The 19,089-nt window shown below is 41.2% G+C and overlaps 1 protein-coding gene across 1 annotated transcript; it reads right to left on the reverse strand.

The window, feature by feature from the left end:
* Positions 1-1,781: 1,781 nt before the first annotated feature.
* LOC140136447 (alkaline phosphatase, tissue-nonspecific isozyme-like) lies at positions 1,782-18,786 on the reverse strand. Its single transcript, XM_072158170.1, has 9 exons — positions 18,720-18,786; positions 17,201-17,424; positions 16,043-16,217; positions 15,497-15,663; positions 15,017-15,218; positions 10,837-10,971; positions 5,774-5,965; positions 5,385-5,534; positions 1,782-1,972 (listed from the first exon to the last, which is right to left on the reverse strand). Exons 1-9 carry the CDS (start codon positions 18,784-18,786, stop codon positions 1,782-1,784), a joined length of 1,503 nt encoding a protein of 500 aa, XP_072014271.1.
* Between the last annotated feature and the right edge of the window lie 303 nt (positions 18,787-19,089).

The following is a 19,089-nucleotide window of genomic DNA, read 5'->3' on the forward strand; positions in this document are numbered from 1 at the left end:
GAATGGCCTGACTCGACTCGACTCGACTCGACTGACAACTTCAAATGACTCGACTCGACTCGGACTCGAAGGCTTCATGACTCGACTCGACTCGAGACTCGAGGGCTTGATGACTCGACTCGACTCGGACTCGACTTTCAGTGACTCGACTACAAGGCTGACCATAACACGACCAAAGGAGTGATACGTATTGGCGCTGGTAGTAAATTTTCTTTGCTTTGCCTTAGTTGTTCGGCTCAAAGGGTATTAAAAGGGGGTATATTTTGTATGAAAATGTTATAATATGGCTTTAAAGGTGCTTAAAACCAGTTTATAGGCATACGTTGTCTGACTTTTTCGGGCGTTATTCTGCTGCGACAGATATCACTATTTCGGTTCTCCACTGCGAGTATTAGTTGTCGCAAAGAAAATAGGCCATATAGACGTCGTACTATACTTTTTTCGACTTATAAATGGTAAGACTCGTAACACCGTAGAATTGATACTTGACTTCTCCGTAGTCCACTTGCCCATTGTGCATACTCTTAAAACTCTGATTTAATTAATTTGTGCACAATTGATAGATTTTCACATCTGATCTTTTTAGTCACCGTATTCCCTCTGTTTGTTAGCTTCCCAAGTGGCCTACTTACTTTCGAGTGCGGTTAACATGTTTAACACGGTTGCCTATGGATGAGATTGTCGGATTTCTGGCCTACTAAAATTGGCCATGATGTTATGCATCTTTAAATGGATCTGGCTTGTGATTGGTCGCCCAGATCTCGTTATGTTTTAAATCCTCCGGGCACGTACCATTACCATTGATAACTACATTGTACACAACTATGCGGCGCTTTGTGTACTAGTAGTCTCCACAGCAGCCAGTTTGGTTCCGCTCCCTTCACACAAACAGTCTGCCAATGATCACGAACTGGTCCTTTTTGATTCGCTAACGGTTTTCTGCCGACGTCATCCAGCTTGACGTCAAACAAAGCTTTCAATTGGTCGATCGGCTAGACGGCTACTTTATTATTCATGAGCAAGTTTGACACGCCATCTCGCCAGCTGACTGAGGTCAATCAAGTTCCCGTATGTACAGCTCTACGGCTACATTCGTGTAGCCAATCAGAAACGGCGTTATAAGAGGCAATTGGCAGACTGTTTGTGTGGAGGGAGCGTAACCAAACTGGCTGCGGAGGAGACTATGTGTACTAGGTGCATGTGCGCGTCCTGTACGTACGTGCGGTCAAATTGGATTGATAAACAAGTATGATTGACAGTGTGTGTTAGGGACTAAGTCCCCGGTCAAAGTCCTGTTAAAAATTCAATGTACATAGTCGATTTTAACTCCGGCTTTCGCGATTATTAAACTGTTAGATTCTAAAATCAGAACTGTTCAGTATTGAAGTGCCATTTATATGTTGCATTCAATAAGCCCATTCAATGTTGCATTCAATAAGCCTACGTATACTCTACTGTTACTGTCACTAATATATTATATAAACTTTTTCATAACCAGTATCACTAGTATTTTGATGTAATAAAATAATATCAGTATAATTTCGAGTTCAACTGAATGCGTTCATAATGATCAAATAACATATTTTTATTTATCAAAAATCGACTATGGCATAGTCTAAATTGATACAGAATGGCGTGCTATATAGTTGCAATTTGTGCATTGCGTGACTAGCACGCGTTTATGTGAATTAATGCGGGCATAAGTTCTTATAAGACATATAAACCGAATAATTATTGTCATTTATAAGTTGAACAAAGTTAGAATTTGGAATCATATTCCCTTAAGGTGAACAATGTGGTGCCCCTGCGTCAAGACACGCTGCATACGCCATAACATGCATTATGTAATGCTGTTCATGAACACTGTGGAAGAGATGGGCCATAGGTCCGTCCGCCCAGATTGCAACATCATCTCCAGCATGAGTCTCCGATTCCAGGGGAACGAGAGCCTGTTGCTGATATCTATCAGATGCTGCAAGTACATAGAAAATAATGCACAAATGTCGTTAAACCCATGAGAACTACCTGCCGATTGGCCAAAAAAAAAGTTTTCATTATCAATTGGACCAATCAGCAACATTGTTAGAATGATTTCACCACAAAAAAAAATTGGGGTGAATTATTTGCACAGCTCCATTCTGATTGGTGATTAAAGTGAAGATATCATGTAACTGAGGCAGAGGCATTAGATCGGCAGGTAGTGTTCAGGGGGGTAAACACGAAACCTTTATTTTTAAAAAGACCCCCTCCCCCCATAGTGCACTTTCCATTGATATATCAACTCGTGATTTTACTGCATAACAGCAGTCATCTAATCTAGATCGATTCTGAATTCGGTGATTTGTTAAAACGTGAGAAATTTCCGTCGCATCATTATAGCAATCGCTGGAATTGTATTTTAAAAGAATGATGCCAAAAAGTAAGAAATAAATCAGTACATTGATCTGTTCTTAAATGCCCATTCAGTGATTTGCTCATCCGGACGATCGTAAAAATCATCAAAATTCAGATTTTGGTACCTTTGTCATTGTCATAGATGTGCTAACATAGCCTGCGAGTGGTTCAGCCGAAAGCCGTGTATTTAAGACAAAATAAGACATTACACGAATCTGTAATTTAGATACTGACAGTATCTAAATTAGCTACATGTATTTGAATGGGACTTCAACTTTGTCAGTATTGCCGTTTTCTTCATTTTTTGCCAAATTTGTCATTTCAAAATTCCAAATGACAATTTGAATGACTTATCCTTCACTTTTAAGCAATTTATTATTTGCATAAATCCAAAATGGCCGCTTATGCAGGGGGTAAAATTTCAAATTTGGTCAAATCTTGCTAAAACCCATACCAATGTATTTCTCTCGTCATAAGGATTCAGAAAAAGTATTCTCCGATGTACATTTCTTGACTAGGGGAAAAGGTCAAATGTCAAAATTTGGACTCTAAAAAAATGGAGGGAAAATGAAAAATTCTCCGATTTTGATTTTAAAAAATGTCTCATATTGTTCCGCTTGCAAAAGCATTAAAGAGGCCATTTTGGATTTATGCAAATTAGGCACTGTTCCACTCACTACATGGACTTTTGGGGACTTTTAATATTTTCATTAATACGGTTTTCTGAAATGAATGGTGATTGAATGGTTTCTGTTGCAATAAGTGGTGGGTTAAGCCCTGATTTTCATTAATTTGATTGGCCTACTATGGTATATTGTTTTCTCGAATCTAACCTGAACTTAAGTTATAGTTTGCCTTAGCTGAATCGGTAAGGCGTCACACTCCGATGCATTGGTGGTTGCGATGCGAGTTCGTGCTACGGTGCACTACATGTTTGTTCTGGTGAAATCATTGAGCTACAGGTGTCCCTGAAAGAACTGTATCGTCAGAGACTTAATTGTTTGGATATTTTAACGCCACAACTAAACATAACTGAATAACTGGTGTGGTTCAGGAATTAATCATGCAGCTATCACATACTTTTTGAATTTTGACAATTGACCACTTGACCATTTAGTTATGTTTGGCTTGTACTCCATTTCAAAGTCTCGTCAAACTAGAGAAAGATGGCGGAACTTGAACACCAGCCTTAACAATTCTTATAAAGCTGACGAGCTTGCTACCCTCAAATGGAAGACCTGAAGCTGCCCGGAATTACACCTGGAAAATCATTCACTCGCTTTCTGGGAAGAACTCAAGGAAAGGGGTGAAAGTCAAAAATAGGGATGGAACAGCCCCAACCAGTGACCATGAACTGCTTGAGGAATGGAAGGAATATTTTAGCTCACTCCTTAACAACGGCAGTGGCACAGCCGCTTCAGAACTTTCTGCACCAGCTGTTGAAGATCTTCCTATCAACACTGAGCCCCCAACTCGTGAAGAAGTAGTCGAAGCAATAGTAGCCATGAAGATCAACAAGGCAGCAGCATTGGACTGTGCTATAACTGCTGAAGCACTTCAGGGAGGAGGGGATAGCATGATTGATATTATTCTCGAATTGGAAGTATTCTCAACGCTGACACCGCCACGTCAATGGGTCACAAATGTAATCATTCATCCAAAGAAAGGCGACCTCTCTCTTTATGGCTTATGTCCATTATCGCAAAAGTGTACAAGATCCTTTTGAACACAGGATCCGACCTCACATTCAGCGTTTTCTATTGAACATACGGTATAATAAAGAATCATTCCGGTTAGAGATTAAACCGGAATATTCCTACTAGATTTTCTACTTCGCTAAATACCGGGTAAATACCCGATGCCGCTGTCATTTTGCATATTTGCCAGTTGCCATCCCACCACAACGTGAAGCTTCAGTACTCCACTGCACTGTGGCGAACCGGAATACGGAGGCTGTGGTTTTTCTATTGACGAACGCCGGCTCTCCTCTCCGGAAAAAATCCTAGTTTTAGAAGGATAAATGCCGACGAAATAGCGGAGAAAATTTAGCCGACATTCGCGGCCAAATACCGGAGGACGGCATTTTCTACTGGTAATCTTTAACCCCCAAAGCGGAAAAAAGTCGGCTTTTTACTTCAATAGAAAAACGCTGATCGATCCTTTACTGAGAAGCAACCAGGCTGGCTTTAGATCAGGTCGCAGCTGTGCTCAACAAATACACATTTTGAGGAGGATCATGGAAGGCTTCAAGGAGTACCAACTTCCCTTGACAGTCACTCTTCGACTCCATCAATAGGTCCGTCATGATTTCAGTGCTGCGGCATTATGGAATACCAAAGGTAGATGCCATCCATGCAGGTGCTCTACAAGGACTCCAATAGTGCCGTTATGTTAGATGGAAGACGACGAGCCTGTGAAAGAATATGCCCTTTATATTCCACCACATGGGAAGAGGAAACCGGGCGGCCGCACACTGAACTTACACCAGCACCTCCTGGGAGATACTGAAGGGATGCTGCAGCCAAACAAAATTGTTTCCCTTGCCCAAGATCGAAATAGTTGGAGAAAGCTTGTAGTCGCCTGCTCCGCAGCCGACTGATGATGATGATGATGATATGCGTTAAAATACCCAAAAACATTCAGTTTCCGACGATATAGTTCTTTCAGGGACACCCTGTAACTTGAACAATCTTCCGGGCATGGCCCTACTACTTATTGTCTCTGTTATCCGCACAATATTGATTATTGAATGGTTTATATGGTGTATTTTGGGCCACAGTGATCAGCAAATTCCCGTAAAGTGTGCTAAGGCTTGTGCGTTTATAAATAAATCACTGAGTTTTTTTTTTTTTTGTGTGTGTGTATGTGAACATTACATGTATTTTAATGACGTATGAAGACAGTCAGAAATTAATCAAATCAAGTGCTTACAAAGTAAATCACAACGCAATACTTAATTAAAATACGATATTTTGTATAGTCCAACCTACATGTATCTTCATTAGTGACATCTGGTCGTTTTCCTGTATTACGATAAGTCAATCTTGTTTGTACACCACCGGGTCCGTTAGCATAAATAAGAGTTGTGTAGGGTAGATTATCAGAACCCAGATCGGGCAACCCATAGTCGTCGGCAAGACCTTCATGATGAAAATGAAAATATAAAATGTTCCTCTTGAAAAATAACTCGTATATATTGCTATATAGCCTACACATGCAAACACCCACCCACAAGCCTCACCCACCCCCCCCCACCCCCATGTACCCGGTACGCCTACAAGTGTACGCATACTCCTTCCTTCCCTCCTCCTTCATTCATTCATTCATTCATTCTGCCCCGCACTAAATCACCTTAGACTAGGTCTACAGCACGACTTACCTAGGATTGGGTTACCCCTGGATGGATAGCCTCCAAAGGTCATTGTGTGGCTGTGATCAGCAGTGACGATGGTCAGTGTGTCTTGGTCATTGGTCATTGATTTAGCCATTGTGACTGCTGCATCCATTGCAATGGTGTCCGTTAAAGCCAAAGTAGCTGCTCCAGCGTGGTGACCATGGTCAATACGTCCAGCTAAAGTATAAATAATTGTATTGATTATAAGATCACAAATAACAAATTCAATTTTTTACGGTCTTTCGCGTAATTGTGAAGACACGCAACGCTCTATCGCGTATACGCGAAGGCACCCAAACGCTGGCGTGATTGTCAGACACGCACGATCGAACGATCGGCCCTCATGAATATACGAGAATTTACATCATACAAAGCACGGGGACATTGACTGTTGAGTGTTGATGGATAGTCTGTAGTATGACTATTATCCTCTTTTCGCCAAACGCCAAGTGTTTCTGGAATGCTGCTAAAATAAGAAAACTTTTAATGCTAATTTATTGCACATTCTAGGGAAGCATGGTTACCTTTTTTAAATAGCCGAGTGAGAGGGTTTTCAATGAAATATTTTTTGTGTCAAAATTGAAGCATCCTATGTATAAAAAAAATATATGAATATTTACTGCACATCATACATGTATATAACGATTCGTGATACCCAATTGTGGCACATTTGATGTCGTTTAAGAGGCAGAGAATTTTATTTCAATATTATATACGCCAAAATATTTTTTAATTGAGCGAGAATAAGGATAGAAAAAACGTTGAAAATTCTATGTAAAAATTACATTAAATCCCGCCAAAGATTACTGTTTCGTTTTTATGGTAATCTAATATTTTATTTACTGAAAAAAAATTTGAGGTCTAATGTGGATTTGTTATATCAATGATAAAAACATCGAACGCGTATACAAGCAAAATGGTAGGCTCCACTATTATACTGAACCACTATGTAAATACGAGCACGTACGAGTCAAAATCGATATATTTTAGAGAATAAACGATAGGATTTTTTGTTTTTACTATCCTCTACCGTGTGATAGACGACAGGCAGGTCCAATATTTTGGATGCCGGCGCAGACTACAAATAATATTTTAATAACTGTAAACTATTTTTGTAAGCAAAAACTAAGTTACCGTCATAAAAACTCCCCTTGTTATAAAATGAACGAAACTTGTTTACAACTTCACGTATTCTGTTGCGCGTACTGCTAGCGCGTGCGTGTATTCCACACTAGTCTACGCATACAACGCGATACATACGGGCACCTCTACAAGCGTGTTACGCATTATCAACACTCATGATCCCAGACAAACAAGTACCTAGACCAGTGACTTTGGTTCGCGTAGTGAAGCCAACACTGTTTAGCAACTACTTTGACAAGGACGCATACCCGGACGCAAGCAAGCAGATATGTTCGCGTCTACGGAACATGTTGCATTTACGCGAACGAGCGCGTCTTTCTCTCCAGACATGAACGTTTATTTCTCCGTCCGACCACCCGACCAAAATCACCTTGGATACGTGGCTTCACCTACTGCCATGGTTAGGGATGGGCACTCATAGGCATAGACATACCACCTAGACCTATGACTGCCCATCCCTTACCACAGCGGGAGGTGAAGCCCCGTATCCAAGGTGATATTGGTGACGGATTGACGGTGTTACGTAGACGCGAACACGTCTGCTTGTTTGGGTCTGGGTTGCGTCCTTGTCAAAATTGTTGCTATGCAGTGTTGACTTCACTACGCGAAGCAAGTCGGTTGTCTAGGTACTCGTTTGTCTGGGCTCATAGGTCTAGGTGGTATGTCTATGCTCATGATGACGTGGGGTCGTCTACGGCCTGATAGACGGCACCCGAAATCATGCGATTGTCCAATCAGATTATGTGTCTGCGAACTAGACCACTCCCACTGACTAAGAATGTCCATGTAGAGGCCCATTTATTGTCGGATTTCTGTATGTAGAACACGCAGTTAACAACAATTAAGCGCTATTAATACACATTAATGTTTTAAGCAAATAAAATTCCAAAATATGGTACGTTTTCTGTCTTTGCTTCTCACGTGGCCTATGTTGAAGTTGCAATTATAATTATGTTCAAATAAATTTCAAAATGGATACCAACAAGACAAGTGGCCGAGCGGTCTAAGGCGCTAGGCTCATAGAGTATCCATGATAGCGGCGCGCCGTGAGTTCGAACCCCACCTCTGCCAAACTTAATTTTACTTTTTTTAGGGAAATGTGGCTGGGAGAATTCATGTATGGCGTGGGGAGGAGTGGTATGACTACTATGTATTGATCGGCCTTTAGATTATAAGCAATAGGGGTAACTCAATAAACATGAAGCCATGAGCGAATGACCCTGGAATAAACCGTTCTCACTTTAATTGTTCATAATGAAATAAAATCAATATAATTACACACAATATAATAGACATCGATATTGCATTACCTGGGATGTCATTGCTTTCAATAATGAGGTATTCCATTTGAAATCCCCACACACACACACACCCACACACTGCACAGTGTCATCGCCCCGATATCTTCATGGCAGAAATCGCCATGGCAGGTTGAATCCACAGCCACGCATGGCCATTTTGTTCCGACCTTTGAGACGCATAATGAGCCGAGGGACATCCCGACTAAGGCTACTAATTGACTTATATGTGTGGGGTGAGCTTGTATACGCCATGTGAGTGAGTGCTCACACTGGGGTGTGTATGACCTCTGTGTGTATACGCCATGTGAGTAAGCGCTCACATCAGAAAATCAGAATATTTCTGTCAGTTTTTGAGTTTAAGACGCTCGCTTCTTTCCCAAGACGCTAGCTAACGACGATAATATCCGTTGAACATATATGTTCAAGTGCAAGGAACCAATATCAATCGTGCATAGCACATTCACGTGTATCGATCCCGGGTATTTATTTCAGTGTCTCTGGCTGTATAATGTAATTATTAACCGGGCGATGTCGGTGTGCACTGTGGATGACATACTCATACTTGGGTGAATGAAAACAGGCTACCAAAATGGGTAATGTACTTCTGGACTCGCGCCTGTGACATTTGGGGTACCCCAGGGGTCGATCTTGGGGCCTCTTTTATTTACAATATATATCAACAATCTCCCTACAGTTGTCAAGAATTGCAAAATAAACCTTTATGCTGATGATGCTGCCATTTTCTTTGCCAGTAGAAACATTGATGAAGTAAATAATGTTTTGAATTCTGGTATGCAAAGTGTTGCTAAATAGCTTCACCAACATAGGCTTACATTGAATGTTAATAAAACCAAAACTATGCTGTTTGGATCTGCACGTAAACTTGCATCCTCTGGTCCTCTTACTGTTCATATCAAAGATCAGCCCCTTGAGTGTGTCCCACATTTTAAGTATCTTGGCATTATTTTTGACCAGCGGTTAACTTGGGAACACCAAATTGATAAAATCCGCATGTCACTTTATAAATATATTGGTCTTTTTTACCGTATCAAAAGTTTTTTAGCTGTTGACACCCTGAAGTTGTTGTATACATCCGTTGTTTTACCTAAAGTTGATTATTGTGATCTAATTTGGTCAAATGCAGGCTTAATTCTCCTGAACAGGTTGGATCGCCATCCATCAAAAACGTCTAGGTAGAGCAATCATTGGCGTCCCAATGCGCACTCCAACTCATTTTGTCTTTGATTCCCTAAACTAGGAAACTTTTTCTGATCGTCGTAAATATCATATCTGTCTCAATGTTTTTAAATGTCTTGGGGCTGGTACCCCCCAACCTGTGCAATATTTTCACCAAGTGTATCGATGCTTATAGCAATTATACTCTCAGATCATCAACCTCTGGGAATCTGGTTATAAATAAGATGCGCACTGAGACTGGCAAGAGAACTTTCCTGTTCAGGGGGGCCAAGGCCTGGAATGATCTTCCCCGAAACATCAAAAATCCCCTTCCTGTCAATGCAAATGTCTTCAAGAACATATATACTAACTTGCAATAATATCTCTTTATGCAGCATATTGTAAATGTAATAATCATAATGTTATTTTAATTTCTTGTAGCTTGTATGTGTATAATTTATATGGCATTAATTTTATGACTTTTATGTATATTTTAAATACTTTTAAATACATGTTTGTTGTTTATCTGTGTTGTATCCTGGGCAGCAAGGGAGAACAGTGCTGGTCACTGATTGCATGTCCCAGGTTAAAGAAGAAATAAATAAAAATAAAACATGACCTAAATCTTTCATACGAGGTGTAGACTGTAAATGCAGTCACCATTTAGGTAACTCAATTTAAAATACTTGCTCCCTGTGTGAAAGATTAACCCTAACCCTACCCGTGGGTTTTTGGGTTTTTTGCTATCGGAAGGAAAGAAGAAACGAAAAAGGAGAGAAGGTGAAGAAAGAAATCACTTGGTACCCTGGGATTCGAACCCGGGACCCCTTGCATGCCACGCACACGATCACCGACATGTAGCTACCGAGGTTAGGCTGCCCCGGGCAGCAATTCCCTAGGTAAGCTGATTGCGTCATCAGGTCACGTGGAATGCATGCACGCAGAGTAGTTTTAATAGTGAGCTTTAGTGAGCCTTAGTTGGGTTAGGGTTATGAAGGCCTAAATCTAGGAAAAACTATGGGGGATAGATTTCAATGAAATAGCCCACTGAAGTTAAGATTTAATTTCAATCTGGTCAACCAGACATACCTATTTTTGACGGACGAACCGACGTTGTGACTGAAACCTTCAGTCGTCAGCTGGGTTGTGATGCAAATGACCTTGAGTACCAGACACTGAAGACTGAAGGTTTCAGTCGCAACGTCGGTTCTTCCGTCAAAAATAGGTATATCTGGTTGACCAGATTTAAATTAAATCTTAATTTCAACATACCCAGATGAATGAGAGTCTAGGGCTACACAGTTTGAGCCCACTGAAGGCTCCAGCTTTTGTTTGCCCTATGAATATACCGTATTTAAAAATACTATAGCATGGTAATTGCAAAGCAAGTTAATACAATAAAACGATCTATCGAGAAGACGGTCGTACCTTCTACCAAGAGGAAAAATCCATTGGGATTCTTTTCTAGAATCTGTATAGCCTTTTGAGTCATTTCAGCTAACGACGGTGCCCCAGCGAAGTAAGGATGTATGTCATACTCCATGTGGGAATCAGAAAACAAACCTTTACACACATAGAACAAACATGTTACCGTGGTTACTATTCGAAGCTAATGATAATAGACCAAAGTAACTATTCGTTACAACTTCAAATAAAAGGGACAATAAATACTATAATTGGTTCGCTTCAAGTACAGTAGTGACGTCAATGCTTTTTTGCGATTGCGCCGCAAGCGTGCTGGCAAACCGCTCTTGTGTACGTGCGTATACGCACTTCGCGATTAACTTTACGCGAGCGAATCAATACTGCGGCCAGCGACTTACGCACATACGTCACTACCGAACTTCAGGTGAACCAACTTATAGACATCAAGTTCTTTATATACTTTACATGTCATAAGACGATTCACACACATACCATTAACATTAACCAGGTGGTATTTTACCAGAGTGAGAAAATGAGCGCCCTCTGCCTCCCTAGCTCAGTTGCTGAACATGCCAACTTTAGGGCGGAGGAAACCATCAGGTTCAACTGCCAGTATGTTCAAATGCCTTGGCCATTTGTTTTGCTACTGTAACGATGTAGACAGTACAGCCAGCGACAAAATCATGATGAGATTTTGCTCCGTTCTTTCTCCTTCTAGTTACTCATACCATGATGTTCATGGCATTTATTAGGTTAGGTTTAATACCAGGTCTTTCAAGAGCACTTGTGAGTTATGTTCCGGCCGGACTTTGTCCTTAAACTGCTGGAGAACAGTGCGGTAAGATCGGGTACTGGTTTTCTGGAGGGCTGGTAGCCTATCTCAATTGGAGTAGCCTATCTCAATGGCTCCAAATTTTTATCATGGGCCAAAGAGCGGAAGAGGAAGATTTACTTCTCAACGGTCATTAGGCTGGTGTTGAACATGTCATCATTGGTCAACCTTCCAATACTGGCCAACATGTTCCAGATCAGGGGCGAACTACTGCATATTGGTAGATCTCGGCTGCTGTGTGTCCAGAAAAAAAGGTGAAACAGGGCTGATCACCCGTAAAGCTGTTGGGACTGGACTAAAATAATTCCCAGCAAACTGTACGATTACGAAAACTACAAGCAAATCTTCAAAAATACCGAGGGTAGATGAGTGGCAGTCTACTGTTGACTCCATGACGGACCAGCGGGAACTCGGCACACCATCTCGAACTGTTGGCCCTGATTATTGTCGGTTGCCTACCTTCAAACCTCTTGTAATATCTACTTATAATGTCCGTACTGTAAATCAACAAGGAAAATCCATCAGCTATTCATGGGCTGTGCTGATGCAGGTGATAGGAACTGGGTTTTAATATTCAGTTCTGCTACCAAGCAAATGCATGGAGGAGTGGGTCTGGTCATGTCCAAGCACATTCTCAGATGTCTTAAGAGTGTTGAAGCTGTTTCCGAGAGGATACTATTTGTAACATTCCATGGTAACCCTCAGCTTAGTATCACTGTTGTATATGCACCCACTGAGTGCTCAACATCTTCTGACAAGGAGGAATTCTATTCATCTTAATCTGACAACCTGGATGGGCACAACATCCATCTCATCCTCGGCGATTTTAATGCCAGAATAGGAACAGATAGTGATCTTTCCCATCCTTGGGTCATTGGTCCATACTGCTACCATGATTCAACCAATGACAATGGTGAGCGTCTGATCAACACTTGCCAGGAGTACAATCTCAGACCGGCCCAGATGAGATTCCCCCAACCCAGGAACCGCTTCTGGACTTGGACCCATCCAGCTGGATCAACCCATGCACAGTTAGATCACATACTAATATAAACAGCAAGTGGATGAACTCTCTACGCAATTGTCGAGCATACAACTCAGTAGAACTCGTATTGTGAGCATCCGTCTAGCTGTCAGTCTGCGAACAAGCAAAGGAAAACCTTGCAAGAGACCAAAATTCAACTGGAAGAAGTTGCAAGATCCTGATACAAAGGAGGAATTTCAGCTGGAGCTATCAAACAGATTCCAGGTCTTGAGCATGGATGACGCCACACCCATCTCTGATAGGTATGAGACCTTTGAAACAGCGGTTCGTGAAGTTGCTGAGAAAGTTATTGGAAAGCAAGAGCCATGCGGACTGCCAAGTTGGGTATCAGATTCAACCATCAGACTTAAACTTGAAAGGATGAGGCCAAAAAGTGGTACTCCATTTCAAAGTCTCGTCAAGCTAGAGAGAGATGGAGGAACTTGAACACCAGCCTTAACAACTCTTATAAAGCTGACGAGCTTGCTACCCTCAATAAGCAGATGGAAGACCTAAAGCTGGCCGACGATATGGGGCATTACACCACACCTGGACAATCATACACTCGCTTTCTGGGAAGAACTCAAGGAAAGGGGTGAAAGTCAAAAAGAGGGATGGCACAGCCCCAACCAGTGACCATGAACTGCTCGAGGAATGGAAGGAATATTTTAGCTCACTCCTTAACAACGACAGTGGCACAGCAGCTTCAGAACATCCTGCACCAGCTGTTGAAGATCTTCCTATCATCACTGAGCCCCCAACTCGTTAAGAAATCAACTTCTGGAATTGACGCTGGAATTGTTACCTACCCACGTCGGTCAAGCAGGTATCCTGCTAAGATGCTGAATGGCTTGGATTTTGCTGATGATATTGCCCTGTTGGAATCTTCCACAGCCCGGGCCCAGTCGCAGCTTACTATGACTGCAACTGCAGCATGAGATCTAGGCCTTGTCATCAGCGCACCTAAGACAGAATATATGACTGCAAACTGTAACGCCCAACCAGCACTTGAAGTCTATGGTAGTACCATCAACCATGTCACAAACTTCAAGTATTTGGGTTCTAGTGCTGGAGACCTTAAAAGAAGAAAAGCACTAGCCTGGGCAGCTTTCTGGAAACTGGAACGCCTTTGGAGAAGCCCAACCCTGCCAATTGAAACAAAAATAAAGCTGTTTGAGACAACTTGTGTTACTGTCTTTCTGTACGGGTGTGAGTCATGGGTAATCACCAAGGACATAGAAAACACGATCAATGCCTTTGCAACATCTTGCTACATAGTCATGTTAAACATCAAGCGTGTGGATCGGATTCCAAATGAAACCATCTACAATCTGACCAACACCACTCCACTGGTTGCCAGAGTCAAGATTCATCAACTCAAATTTCTCGGCCATATACTGCGTCTTGAAGACAACGAGCCTGTGAAAGAATATGCCCTTCATATTCCACCACATGAAGAGGAAACCGGAGCGGCCACGCACACTGTACTTACAGTATGTCCAGCACCTCCTGGGAGATACTGAAGGGATGCTGCAGCCAAACAAAATTATTTCGCTTGCCCAAGATCGCAATAGCTTGTAGTCGCCTGCTCCGCAGCCGACTGATGAAGATGACCATTAGCTGAAGTACTGTATTTTGACTGATTCAAAAATAACTGCCTCCCAAGTCAAAAGGCATCAAAAGGCATCATCCGTTATGTTATTTATTTACTGATTCTAATCTAATGATTTTTAGGGAAATTCAGTGGCGTAACGTCATCCTAATGGGGGTGGGCACCGACCATGATTTGGGACGCACCGCACAAGCCGTTTTCGGCAATTTTCCTAAGGGATTCTCTAATTTTTATAATTGATTGGGAGCACGTGCTCCTGTGCCTCTACGACGCTACGCCACGGAGAGAGATTGTTGAAACGTTGTGGCTCTTTGTTGGAAAGAGCATTAAATAATCAAATTCAACCAAATACAATAATAATTGTAATTCTAGTTTCCTTTCTCACGAATTAAGGGTTAAGAGTAAAATTGCGTAATTGTGTTTGGGAGTGGCCTTCTCCTATTTCTCCTGTTCCTTGCTATTTTTCTTCCATTTCTTGCTTTGTTTTGCAAAGCTATCTGGGCCAGCATGTATCTTTAATAGCCTACACTGGCTATCCAGGCTTTTGCATTTTTTTTGTTTGAGCTTGGAACCGTCCATGGATTTCCGATGTATTAGCATGTGTCCCTCACTGACCAACCTGGTTAAACAAACAAACAAACGGATAAAGTATTGAAAAGAGTATTAGGCAACAAAAATCTTCCATTCCATTTCGGAATTAACTATTCATACGTACCAAGTAGATAATCTACATTTGGTGGGTCAATTGCATCAAATTCACTCTTCTCCCAGACATACTTAGCAGTACCGAGCTGTGACTTTGCAGCAACCCACTCTTTGATGAGATCACGTCCGTCCTCACGCTTTCCAAGCCTATTAGTTTCAGGATCCCTTTCAGTGTTCAGCATGAAATTTTCACGGCCACCACCCATTGCAACCTGAAATTTAAAAAAAAAAGCAAGTAACAAGAGTAAACAAAAGTCAAACCGATCCTTTTTGTGATGCACTTGGTGAGAAGCGATTGGGTTTGAAAAAGGTGGAGAAGGATTGGCATGACTAGGCAAGGAAAAACATCACGTGTATTTTTACTGTTACCTATTTGGAAAATTTAAATATTTGAACAAATTTGGGGAATAAGGGTCAAAAACATGATTTTAGGATGTCAGTTACGACTCTCTTGCACTAATCTGTCGAACTGGTTTATTAATCTCCGTACCTGTATGTCGTCGTTTTCCAAGAACTGCAAGGCAATATCTCTACATGCTGATTCGGATGCAGGAATATCGGAGTCGGCTTCCCAATTTCTCTCTGGTACATGTGCGTATAAGGCACTAGGCGTGGCATGGGTGATACGAGCAGTCGTTACAAACCCCACAGATTTACCTTAAATATAAGCAAAACAAATAAGCGAAATAAGTCTTGTACGGAACTCTGATGTTACATTAACGAAGGTCTCTCGATTCCTAAGATATTGGTCATACATATTGAAAAGAGACAGTTTTTATTTGGCCGCAACCAACATAGGATCTCTTGTCGGATTTGACTGAATATAACTGCCCTATTTCTGTTATATTTCATGTAGGGGGTTTTTTTCTGCGAGAACAAGGAGCAATTAAAAAGAAGCAAAATTTCTGGCAAATGATGCTAAAAAGAGAAAATATCGGCAATGGCTGTCATACTCGTATTATGTACCCCAAGTCCCCATCGTTTGCGACATATTGTCCTGATATTACCCTTATGAACTCTCAGCCTCCTGACTCACCAGCATTTCTGGCCATTCTCAGTATAGATCCAATCTCATTTCCAACAGATGAAGCACAATCCCCTCTCACCCCGCCATCATCGACACCAATAAGTCCTCGTTTTGTTTTGGCTCCAGAGAGATACGCTGTTGCTGTTCCTGCTGAATCGGAAACTTGATGATCCGTATTGTAGGTCTATAATCATGATAATACAAGAATTTTAGCCGATTGTTACTTTTTAGTGATACCAATCTTGAAATACCGACTTCTATAGAAGATGACCTGAACATTTCTGTAGCTACTATTGCTATCTCGGAGGATGACAAACAAGTATAAAACCTGTAGTCTGTTCTAAAACTTTCTAAACGTTTGTCATTAACGTTTCTCGTCGTATTACAAGGAGATGAGTGCCCTTCCCAAACATTTTGGAACGCGACCAAATATTGTTCATAACATGCCTGATTTGTTGGTATTCAGGTACTTTTAAAAACGTTGGTGGGAAGAGTTTCAATTCGTTCGTACATGATGCACGGTCAGTCAGCATGGTCATCAATAAACCAATTACCAAAACTAAACCGCCAAATGTTTTACACTTTAGTGGTATCTTTTAGGCTGTTTGTGATGTAAGGTTGCGCCAGGGGGGGCGAGGAAAATATTTCAGGGATAAAATGGGGATGGCAAAGAGTTAAAAGGGCATTTCGTGATCCACAGCCTCATCCCCCACTTTTCTCAAAAAAAGTTGAGATTTTTACATCACTGGAAACCTCTGGCTACATAATGTTTATGTACAAAATATTTCTTGCAGATTAATTCGTTTAAGCAAAGATATCGTGAAATTTGAATTTCGTTCTGGTGCACCAGAACGAAATTACAACGCATTGTCTATGGAGCAGTGTTATACACATAATCATGCATAACTCGCGAACGCAAAATCGGAATCAACTGAAATTTTGGGAATAGGTTTTTTCGTGGATATCAAATGAGAAATGACATAAATAGAGGAGGCTAGGATCACGAAATACTCCTTTAAGTGTCCTTAAAATTACTAAACATGGGACAACAAATTACAAATTGCCAAATCCTGGCTACGCTACAGGGGTTGCGATGTATAGCAGATTAGGGTTTATAAGGCTTGAATTTAATTACAATTTATCGAACGAAAGTTCCTCTTCACTAACCTTCGATAAGCTAGCATGTGGGAATGTCTCCCATGATAAGTAGCCCTCTTCTCCTGGCTCTAGATTCTGTTGTCCTTTCAGGATTCTCGCCGCAGAAACTGTTGCTATGCTCATGCCATCGCCAAGGACAAACACTATATTTTTTGCCACGTTTGTGTTTAAATTTTCCAGTTTCTTAGCATTTTCGATACTCAGTTTGGCTAGATCGTACCAATAATCTTTAGCTGCAATCAAACCATATTTTGTGAGGAGGTTTAATTTCTTTTCATATTTCACTTGAGACTTACTTTACTGCTTTTAGGCCCCGAGGGAATTCTCCAGGTTGAAGGTGTACGGGGTTGTGCGACGATTTTGGGACACCTTTTCAACGATTTTAGTTCATCGATGGGTACGTTTTCAATGATGACCAATGCACCCAATTAGGAATGAGTGCCCTTAAAAAAGCAACCAATTTTGGCAAATTTTAGTTCTTTTTGTGAACAATTGGTATACTGATAGGTTAAGCAAAAAGTAGATAATAGAAAGTCAACATCTGAAAGTCTGCATGACATATCTCCGTACAAAATTGTCGAAGTCTGCCCCCCCACACACACACGTTCTTTTGGATATTTAATTGCTCTTTGGTACTGTTATGAGCTTGTTTAAGGAGCAGCGCATTCAAACATTTCTGTAATGTACGCTCGAATGACATACCAGTTTTATAAGCTATGTATTAAGCTTTATATTTTAACAAACTGTTTAGACACGCATGTCATTAATTAATTAATTATATATTATCACTAACATGCGCGTATTTTGGGGGGCTTTTGGGGCGCCAGCTCCCCGGGGTAAAAGCAAGGGGGCGGCCCAAATGAAGGGGCGGCGGAAGAAGCAGGGGCGGCAAAAACAGGGGCGGCAAAAACGAAGGGGCGGCAAAAAGAATTAGTAAATAAAAAGGGCGGAAAAATTTGATAAAGCATAAAATTTTTTGAAAAAATGGTACTCTACATCAAAATGTGCTGCTTTTAGGGCGCTTGCGCCTGAAACCGTTCTTTTTTTTTTTTGCTCTTCACTTTTTCAAACGACCGAGAAAAAAATTGGGTCAACCTTTTCGGGCTTTTGAGGAAGGGGCGGCAAAATTGCATTTTCTTCAGCCCCCCGGGGTTGGGGCGGTCACGGTACGCCACTGACTAATTAGTTATGGCGTATATCACTCAATGGGAAAACTGTGTACGCCCCATGTTTTGCACGGTGTATCACGGCTGTGTGGCTAATGCAGATATGAATTCAACAATGACTCGACATACTGACGTACACGTGTCGTATGTCAATTTTGAAATGGAGAACCAATTTTCAAAAAACTTAACATACTAACGTATAATTTTAATGATTAATTACAATGAATTGGTGTATACCACAACAATGTATTTTATACTTTAACGGGTAAAAGTTGCAAACACTTCTAATGCGATTATCTCAGAATTACCATTTACGTGATAAGTCACTTTGTCATCCGAGCGACATAATATATTCAACTTACGTTGTGCCAAGCTAAGGCCTATGTAGGCCAACACCAAAGGCAGACTCAAAATCATCTTCATCTTCATGTTTGTTGAGGAATCTTTATTATGACGACACTGGAATCATGAGACTTCCAGCGATGGATGTAGCTGCAACCAATATTGACTATGGTTAGATAACAACCGGTATCATATCTTGTGGTGATGTATCAAATATATCAAAAGTAGTCGAGTCTCTCAAACTTTCACTCTCTTTCAGCCATGAGAACTTAACCATGTGTGCGTATTTACAAACTTGTATTTACGAACGGTCGAGTTGATAACAAATGTTAGTGAACTTATGATAATCATGATAACAAGACACGCACGCACACCCTATCTAACATGTTT

The sequence above is a fragment of the Amphiura filiformis genome, chromosome 16, assembly GCF_039555335.1.
Source record: "Amphiura filiformis chromosome 16, Afil_fr2py, whole genome shotgun sequence".
NCBI classification, from domain to species: Eukaryota; Metazoa; Echinodermata; class Ophiuroidea; order Amphilepidida; family Amphiuridae; genus Amphiura; species Amphiura filiformis.

Excerpts from the sequence above, each read along its gene's own strand:
- LOC140136447 (XM_072158170.1), bottom strand. The coding sequence starts at position 18,786 with ATGAAGATGAAGATGATTTTGAGTCTGCCTTTGGTGTTGGCCTACATA. Across the intron at positions 16,218-17,200 it reads CACATGCTAGCTTATCGAAG|ACCTACAATACGGATCATCA; the intron begins GTTAGTGAAGAG and ends TCATGATTATAG. Across the intron at positions 1,973-5,384 it reads TGTCACTAATGAAGATACAT|CATCTGATAGATATCAGCAA; the intron begins GTAGGTTGGACT and ends ATGTACTTGCAG.